The sequence below is a fragment of the Sorex araneus genome, chromosome 6, assembly GCF_027595985.1.
Source record: "Sorex araneus isolate mSorAra2 chromosome 6, mSorAra2.pri, whole genome shotgun sequence".
Taxonomy (NCBI): domain Eukaryota; kingdom Metazoa; phylum Chordata; class Mammalia; order Eulipotyphla; family Soricidae; genus Sorex; species Sorex araneus.
Window position 1 is genome coordinate 153,769,068 of NC_073307.1, and position 10,192 is coordinate 153,779,259.

Sequence of the window (10,192 nt, forward strand, 5' to 3'; positions counted from 1 at the left end):
GGAACTGATCTCTCAGTACAGAGCCACAAGTAAACCATGAGCATTGCCAGGCATGTGTGTGTGTGTGTGTGTGTGTGTGTGTGTGTGTGTGTGTGGTGGGTGGGGGGCGGGGGGAAGCATCGGGACAACTAGATATTCAAATGCAGAGGCTGAAGTTGGACCACAACACACTATAGACAAAGTTAGCTTACCATAACCACGTTTTGTTTGGTTGGTTTGGGTTTGAGGGCTACAGCCGCTGTGCTCAGGGTTTTCTTCTGGCTTTGTGCTCAGGGATAACTACTGGCAAATGCAGGGAACTGGGGTTTGGGGGTCAAAACCAGATCAGCAGCCTGCAGGACAAGCTCCCTGCCTGGTGTACTATCTCTGGGCCCCTAATCATATAGCTTAAGCCTAAATGTGGGCAGTGAAATGAGGAAAGTCTTTGAAGAAAGCATAGCACATCTTTGGAAACTTTGGGCCAAGCCATATGCCTTAACTGGAATACCAAAAGGCAAACAAGAAAAGTCAAAAATACACTGGACTTTTACCAAATTTTATTGCAGCTCAATTAAATAATAAAAGACAAAACATAAAAGATAATTCAAATGCTTGAATAAATATTTCTGTAAAAATACACAAATGGCCAACATGGAATAACAAGATGCTCAACATGTAGTCATTAGATAAATTTAAATAAAAACCACAATATTATGCCACTTCTTAATTATTGAACGACTAGTATCAAAATGACAGGCAGTAACTTGGGTTTTTGAGGATAAGAAATAATCACAACTACCTTGTTCACAAGGTGAGAATGAAAAGACGTTACTAAACCTGTACGATCAAGTTGGCAGATTTCTAAGATGATGAGCATAAGCTCACCATGGAAACTGCTCAGATAAATTAAAACAGATCCCCGTACATAAAGTGTGTAAGAAAGTTCTCAGCGTCATTGTCCTTACTAGCACCTGAATAGGGACAATAAAATTTCCACATGCATTAGAAATAAATCAATGGCAAGCCCATATAATGTAACATTATTTGAAAAGAAATAATATACCAATACACAGCCTGGACGAAAAGAGGGTATTTTAGAATGTCTTCTTGTAGAGAATTCTTTTGTCATCAATGTCTTATCCTTAGAATCCCTATTTTCCTCCGGCTAATCACAAGGACAGCTCAGCCTGAGAATATTACCTCTCTTTTCAGAAAGAGAAATAGAGTTAATGTATCTTTTCTGGTATTTCCTGTTTTACAAAATGCTGTTATATCATTTTATTCCTTATGCCAAATGAAATGTTAAGGGATGCCCTATTCTTTCACCTTGCAAAGTTTCCACTGTAACCAGAAAATAGATAAGGAAAATTTCCTCTCTGAGGATTAATTTAATTAAATCCCCTCTGTTTCTTTTCATCTCACCAGCTTAATTTATCATCAAAATTTAACCAAAAATATTTCTCTATTTGGTTTATCTCTTATGTATTCCTTTCTTCTGCATAAAATCTTCTAGGTATGAGGTATACCTCACTATCCTCCCCGCTCTATCCAATACCCAGAGAGCACATGGAATTTAATTAGTAGTGTCTTTTAAATTGAATTTTAAAAATGAATGCTTACCAACACTAATGACTTTCTGGTATTCAATATATTTATTGAAAACAAACATGCTGAGGCTCAAAACTCCCATCAATTGCTCACGGCAAGCAACATGGCTGCTCATGTCTCTCACATATATCCTTGTATTTATAACCATGAGGAGGGTCGCAGAACAAGTCTCTCCTTTAGCAATAATTCAGGGAATGAGTGCTTCTCTCCTCCATTTGCAGGTGAAATCTCTTTCAGTCATGGAGAAGAGCAATCACACAGTCACAGAGTTCATCCTGCTGGGCTTCTCAACAGACCCCGTGATGCAGTTGGTCCTGTTTGTGCTCTTCCTGGGCGTGTACTCTATGACCCTCCTGGGAAATACCACCCTCATAACGCTGATCTGCAATGACTCCCGGCTGCACACACCCATGTATTTTTTCATTGGCAACCTGTCCTTCCTGGACCTCTGGTATTCCTCTGTCTACACCCCAAAGATCCTAGTGACCTGCATCTCTGAGGACAAAAGCATCTCTTTTGCTGGCTGTTTATGTCAGTTCTTCTTCTCTGCTGGGCTGGCCTACAGCGAGTGTTACCTGTTGGCGGCCATGGCTTATGACCGCTACATGGCTATTTCCAATCCCCTCCTTTATGCTCAGGCCATGTCTAGTATGTTGTGCATCAGTCTGGTTATATATTCCTACATTGGAGGTTTTGTGAATGCAATTATTCTCACGAGCAATACATTCACATTGGATTTTTGTGGTGGCAATGTCATTGATGACTTTTTCTGCGATGTCCCACCCCTGATCAAGTTGGCATGTGATGTGAAAGAGAGCTACCAGGCTGTGCTATACTTCCTCCTGACTTCCAATGTCATTGTTCCCACTGTGCTTATCCTGGCTTCTTACCTCTTCATCATTGCTGCCATCTTGAGGATTCGCTCTACCCAGGGCCGCCTCAAAGCCTTCTCCACCTGCTCCTCCCACATCATCTCTGTCACCTTGTACTATGGCTCCATCCTCTACATCTACTCTCGCCCAAGTTCCAGCTATTCCCTTGAGAGAGACAAAATGGTTTCTACATTTTATACAGTGTTATTCCCAATGTTAAATCCCATGATCTACAGTTTCAGAAATAAAGACGTGAAAGAGGCACTGAAAAAACTCTTCAGGTTCACACAATCTGAAGGGTAAATTGACACAAATTCCTCAGATCAGTGCTCAGAGAAAACAATCTCTTAATCTTCAGGGTAAGGTTAAGAGATTGAGATGAAAAACACCTTTTTCTGTTTGAAGAAATCAATAATAGATGATTTTGTTTGTATTGATTTGATTTACTGGAGTGGTGGTGATGTAATCACTTGTATCATTTGTCATCCCGTTGCTCATCAATTTGCTCGAGCAGGCACCAGTAACATGTCGATTCATTCCTGTCATGTGCTAGTGTAGCCCAATGGCATCTGCTCACTCCAGGAACACAGAGAGCCTTAAACCTTTTGTTCAGGGTTTTGTAATATAGGTGATGTATAATAAAAACCATAAAATATAGATTTGATTTAATAGTTTTAAAAAAGTGTATTATGTTTTTAAGATGAATTTAAAATATCTGTACTATATCTAAAATTCCAAAGAATTCACTTTTATTTATTATCTTTCCAAAAATGGACTCAACTCTCTACTTCCTATAGTCCAAATGTTTTTCTTTCCATGTACCCTTCTCTCTGTCCCTCTTGATGTGTTTTGTCTTACTAAAGAAAAACTTACTTAGTTTCTGATGCATTTGTTGATATGTTGTTAAAATGTGGAACACCTAGTAGAGAATGTTGGGAGGAACCTCTCAGGTTGAAAGCTACGTGCCGAAAGTAGACTGTAGACCAAACATGATGGCCACTCATACCTCTATTGCAAACTACAACATCCAACAGGAGAGAAAATAAAAGGGAATGCCCTGCTGCAGAGGCAGGGTGGGGTGGTGGGTGTCGGGGTGGGGGTGGTGGGAGGGATACTGGGAACATTGGTGGAGGAGAATGGGCAAGGTGGAGGGATGTAAACGAAATGCAAACATGAAAGTTCATAAGTTTGTAACTGTACCTCACAGTGATTCACTAATAAAAATTTTTTTAAAAAATTAAATGTTGATATTATAAGTTCTAGCAACTCAAAAGGTGATGTCTTTAAAAATAGAAGCTTTTGAAAGTTGATGAAATTAAAAGGAGTTGACGCTTAACCCAATATGGTAAGTGTAGTTTTGAAACGATTGACCAAAACGGTGGCTACACAGAGAAATGAGAGGAATGCTTTTGTCCAAAGAAATGGTACTCTACAAACCCAGATAAATTAAGCCTGATCTTGAAAAAAAAAAATAGACCTGTTATTAATACTTACAACAATACCACATCTGTGTTATTTTGTTATGTCAGTCTTGAAAAAAAATAGTAGAATTGTTTATCAACACTGTCACTGTATCACTGTCATCCCATTAAATATTGATTTGCTTGAGCAGGCACCAGTAATGTCTCCATTCATCCTAGCCCTGAGATTTTAGCAGCCTCTCTTTACTCGTTCTTCCCAGTGGTGCTGCATTGGAGGCTCTTTCAGGTAAGGGGATTGAGACCCAACATTGTTACTGTATTTGGAATATTGAATAAGCCACAGAGAGCTTGCCAGGCTCTGCCGTGTGGTCAGGATGGTCTCAGTACCTTGCCAGGTTCTCAGAGAGGGAGAACTAGGCTATAAGAGGTCATGCAGACGATGCAGCCCCTGTGCTTCCAGGAGCTTTGTTTTATAGTCTCTGGATCTTGTCCGTTGATGGGATTACATGGTGCAGGGGCAGTTTGTGGGTGTGGCAGCCAAGCTACTGGAAAATGGGGGTCTGGGTGGAAGAGGCCCAGTCCCAATCTGAGTAGGCTTGGAGATCTCAGCCCTGGGTCCCACACATCTGGGTTCCTCTGCCGGTTCCTTTATGTGTGAGGCTCGTCTGTTCGTGTGGGAGCAGCCTTGAGCATGACTGTGGCTGGGTTCCGGAGGTCTTCGACTGCCGGAGCTCTGCTCAGGGCGGGGAGAGAAACTCAACCTGTCCCTCTCTGAAGGGCCCAGATGAAGACAGCCACAAGTGGGGGGAAGGAGACTCTGCAACAAGAGGCTTTTTTATGTTGAGACAACTTCATGGGTTTTCCATACAAGAAGAGTGCTGGCATTAGAAAATGTGATGCATCATAATAAAATATCTTCTACTACATATTAATTCAAACATAAAACTAAATAATAAATAAAATAATGCAGTCCTGTGTTGGATTATAGTTCTAAACATTTTAGATTTAACATTGGTTTGTCCTTTCTCCTCTCACAGGGAGCTTAGATTTATTGAGTAACTCCCACCACAGAGCTCCTGAGGCAATTCTATTCTGACAGGCATTCCCAATCTTCTGTGTTTATCTTTAACCTCTCCTTTGTGCGCTTCTTCCCCTATTGGTTAATCGCTTTTATCCCTGAATCAGACCCTGCGACTTGTAAAGCCAAACTCTTCTGAGGACTCTGCATTCTGTATATGTAAGTGAAATGTTGCTTTTCTCTTTCCTCTATGTCCTTTGCATAGTTTACTTTAGAGCAATGTCCTTTTTGTATAGACATAGGAAGACAGTTAATGCTATGCTTTTGTAACTTCGGAGTTAATGGACTATGAAAAATATGTATTCCTAGGTGTCTGTCATATTTAGTTGGCTTAAGCTTCGGTTGCCCCTTAGTTCCTAACACCTCAAAACGAGGGTCCTTCTGAGGGACAAGGATGGACCTAGGACAAGCTATAAGATACTCTGGCATCGAAAAGGGATGAGCTAAGCACCCTAAGTAGAACAATAAGTTAAGAGCATGGTCATGGATCAAACTCTATCCTGATCCCCCCCCACAAAAAAAGTAACTAAATAAGGGTCCTGCTGGGGTTAGGACAGAAATAACTTGGGCTGAGGACTGTAGTCTGGGATATATAGTAAGATATTTCCAGGAAAAGCCAGTTTTTAAGCTCAGTATATCTCTTACCGTGTCCACACAAAATGACTAGAAATATTGTTAAGAAGTAAATTTAAGATGACACCTGAAATAGATACTGGCTAAGGAAAGGGGAAAGCATACGCCCTTAGATGGAATTCCATCCTTGGGCAGATCTCCTAGCAGGAATTAGAGTGCTGAACACTTAACATGAGATTTTGTCCTTGAGTGTCTCCTAGAACTTCCCCTGAAGGAAGGGCTTTGCATCTGTTCATTGCTTATGATCATGTTCAACCACACATATGTGTAATTGCTACCTCCAACCCTTCATGATTTCTCTATAACTATCCTTGTAAGACTTGAATAAATGACCACTGATTACCAACCAGCCTGCTGGCAACCCCGTTCCCTCCTTTGTTCATCCTTCACCATTATCAGACTGGCTGGAGGATGGGGGGAATGGGTGGGGGGCCAGGGGGAGAAGGTGTGGGAGGGAAGGAGGGGCTAGGTATGGTGAGTCATCCCTGAACTCACCAAGGGCACCCTTGGGTCACTGCAGGTGGGATCATGATCATCACCCACCCAGGAACAGTGATATTCATGAAATCTTAATTTTTGTTTGCACTGTTTTATCTAATAGAGATTTACAGTTCTCATCTTAGGAGAGAAGTCAATGGTTTCTGAACCAATTTATTTATTTCTGTATCTCCATTTCTGGTTGTTTAAAAAAGGACTGTGCTCTTTTTTCATTAACTCAAATTATTTGGAAACATACACATATGTAATGACAGAACATTTATTTATAGCCACGTTGCATCCATTTCCTTTCTTTAATTTTATTTTATTAAAATACTGTGATTTACAAAGAAATTAATAGTTGGGTTATACTTTTAGACAGAGCATAGAAAGGAGAAGGAAAGAAAAACACCTTTTTAAAAATTTTTTTAGATTTAAAAAAATTTTTTTTTATTTCATTGAATCACCATGAGATAGTTATAAGCTTTCATGTTTGGGTTACAATCTCACAATGGTCAAACACCCATCCCTCCACCAGTGCACATTCCCCACCACCAATATCCCTGGTAACCCCCCTTTCCCACCCTTCCCCTACCCCTATGGTAGACAATATTCCCCATACTCTCTCTCTACTTTTGGGCATTATGGTTTGCAGCACAGACACTGAGAGATCATCATGTTTGGTCCATTATCTACTTTCTGTATGCATCTCCCACCCCAACTGGTTCCTCCAGTCATCATTTTCTTAGTGATCCCTTTTCTATTCCAGCTGCCTTCTCCCCTCTGCTCGTGAAGCAGTCTTCCAGCTCTGGGGCAATCCTCCTGGCCCTTGTATCTTCTGTCCTTGGGTGTCAGCCTCATGTGATGTTATTCTATACCACAAATGAGTGCAGTCCTTCTATGTCTGTCCCTCTCTTTCTGACTCATTTCACTTTGCATGATGCTCTCCACGTCTGTCCATTTATAAGCAAATTTCATGACTTCATCTCTCCTAACAGCTGCGTAGTATTCCATTGTGTAGATGTACCAAAGTTTCTTTTAAAGTTGATTTTTTCTTTCTTTTTCTTTAGTGTAGTTGAGGTGACATGCTTTTAAGGTGTTTATATTCAAGCTTATGGTGTATAAAATTGCACTCCCTACCATCAACCATTATTTAAATTAATTTTACTGGGATAACATTACACTTTACCATTATATAAGTCACAATTTTGTCTGCATTACATTTTACCATTATATAAGTTGTAATTTTGTATGCATGAAAAATCAATATATGTATGCTACATTAAATTCATTGCTAAAAAAACAATTCTATCTTTTACCACACAGCTTACACTTTTCCCTGATATACACATACCAATTCTCCCTTCTTTCTGTGACCACATTTGATCATATTTTCCAGTTTATTTTTTTTAAGTTCAACTCCTGCTGATTTTCTATCTACACACCACACATGAGTAATAACACAGGTTTTATTTCTTCACCTGTGTTATTTTAATATGTCCTTTGTAACTAGCCATATTGTTCCACATAAGAGAATTTCATCTTTGGATAAACTTATAATTAATTGTAAGTGCATAGATATGTGGTATAGATATATAGAAGGGTTATATATAGGTATAGTCATATATAGATAACAGAGATATAGATGGTGATAGAATTCACTTATAAAATAGAAATATAGAGAGACATATAGATAGATGATAAGTAGATAGATAGATAGATAGATAGATAGATAGATAGATAGATAGATAGATAGATGATAGATAGAACATTTCTTCTTTACCCTTGGGTCCATGAATGAGTGCTTATGTTGTCAGGAGTTCTTCACTGTTATAACGCTGTCGTAATCCTAACCATCAGCTTACAATGGAGCAAAGAAACTCGCTTCAGTAAGCAATGTTGGTAAAAAAAAAGAAGCTCAATTATGTGTAAAAGAATGAAATTATTACCACTGTTAGCATTATACACAGAAATTAATTTGAAATGCATTAAATATTAGGGGTGACACTTAAAACTATGAAATTCATAGGGAAAAATATCACTAATAAGTTTCTTTATATCATCATTAGAGATGTGCTTAAAGATTTGGCTCCCCAACTGCAAGGGAAACAAAAACAATTTTTTTTTTTGCCTTTTGGGTCACACCCGGCGATGCACAGAGGTCACTCCTGGTTCTGCACTCAGGAGTGCACTCACCACTCCTGGTTGTGCTCGGGGTACCATATGGAATGCTGAGAATTGAACCCGGGTAGACTGCATGCAAGGCAAACGCCCTAGCTGCTGTGCTATCGCTCCAGCTCCCAAAAGCAAATATTAACAATAAGACCCCATCAATCTAAAATATACTGAAATAAATTTGAATCAATGTGAAAAGCTACTACTGAGTGGGAGAAAATATTTGCTGATCACATCTTCAAGAAAAAGTTAGTATCTAAAGTAATAGATAAAATATACTAAAAAATTGACACATTTAACATATTTAAAATATCTTAAAAGTTATGTAAAATATTAGATAAAAGAACTCATAAAATTAAACAGTAGCATAAAGACAAATCTTACGTTTTAAATGAACATAATTTGAATAGACACTTCTCCAAAAAGATATACAGAACCAATAGATGTATATGAAAAGCTATTTACCATCTCTTCTTCTGAAAGAAATGAAAATTCAAACAAAAATGAGATATCAATTTACCTCACATTATAAGAATAAACATTATATATAGAAAACATTTTTTATTTAAAGTTCATCATGACATTAAGAATATTTGTTTTTCCTGTATCTATTTCCATGGAAATCTTTGCATTTTATCAGGTCAATAAATAAAAATTTAAAAGTAATAACTTGTTGCTGTGGGCATTTTAAGACAAACGTTTTTTATAATTTTATAATTTAATCTCTAGAGAAAGGGAGTAGGAGTCTTTGCAGTCAGCACACCTAAGTCTGTATTTCTATGTTCTCATCTGTGAATAATACAAATTGAAGTGTCTGACGTTTAATCCTCAAGATTCATGCCTACTTTTAGTATTCCCATTTACTAATTAAAATATTATATATATTGGGGGCTGGAGCACAGTACAGTGAGTAGGGCATTTGCCTTGCACCCAGCCAATCCGGGTTCGATTCCCAGCACCCAATATCATCCTCTGAGCACTGCCAGGGGTGATTCTTGAGTGCAGAGCCAGGAGTAACCTCTGTGCACTGCCAGGTGTGACCCAAAAAGATAAAATATTATGTATAAAACCAGTTTATGAACTGTCAAGTATTTTATAAAATTGCTCTCCTCACTGAAATTCCTTATAACCCAAAGAGGAGCATTCCTTATGGTGCTCTCTGTAGTCTTTTCCTTTCCCGTGCATACACATGCTAAAAGCAAAAAAAAAAAAAAAATTGGTTTCCCAGTGTTTGTTTTCCCAACTAAATTCAAATAGGCATGTTCTATATTATTGTGCCAACTCTTACTCTAGGTACAAGTATCATTTCTGCAATATAACTTGTGCCGTGTTTACTAGGGGGTGGAGGTGTGGAGGGGGATAGTAAAAATCCCAAACTAACATGGGTTTGTTTTGTTTTATGAATGACCTCATTTATTTTTTGTTATTATTTATTTATTGTTTGGAGGCCACACCCAACCATTATCAGGGTGATCTCCTCAGTCTGTGCTGAAGGATCATTTCTGGCAGCCCTTGGGACTGCACTGTATAAGGTGCCGGGGATTGAATCTTGGTTGGCTTCATGCAAGGCAAGCTCCTTGCCTGCTGTATTGTCACTCTAACCCCATTGATTATTTTTAAAAATCACAGTCAGTGCTGAAAATCTGCACTGTAAATCTGCACAATAAAGCAACATTTGCCACTTATATGCCATGTCTGAGTTCAATCACTGGCACCACAAAATAAATAAATAAATAAATACCAAATTTCAGTACCTGTGTGTCAACTTGTAGAAGACAAATGCAGATTGGTCTTTTCATATAGAGAGTATATAGCTTAATTATTTACTATGCTATAATAAATATACCCAGCAATTTTTTTGGTGTTCACATTTCAGATTACAGACTGACAATAATGACATGAAAATAATCTATGAAACAAATGCTGCCATATTTTACAAATATTTTCAA

The 10,192-nt window shown here is 38.4% G+C and overlaps 1 protein-coding gene across 1 annotated transcript; it reads left to right on the forward strand.

Moving 5' to 3' along the window:
- The first annotated feature begins 1,826 nt into the window (after window positions 1-1,826).
- On the forward strand, window positions 1,827-2,762 carry LOC101539997 (olfactory receptor 1013-like). Its single transcript, XM_004620434.2, has one exon. It carries the CDS (start codon window positions 1,827-1,829, stop codon window positions 2,760-2,762), a length of 936 nt encoding a protein of 311 aa, XP_004620491.2.
- Window positions 2,763-10,192: the final 7,430 nt, after the last annotated feature.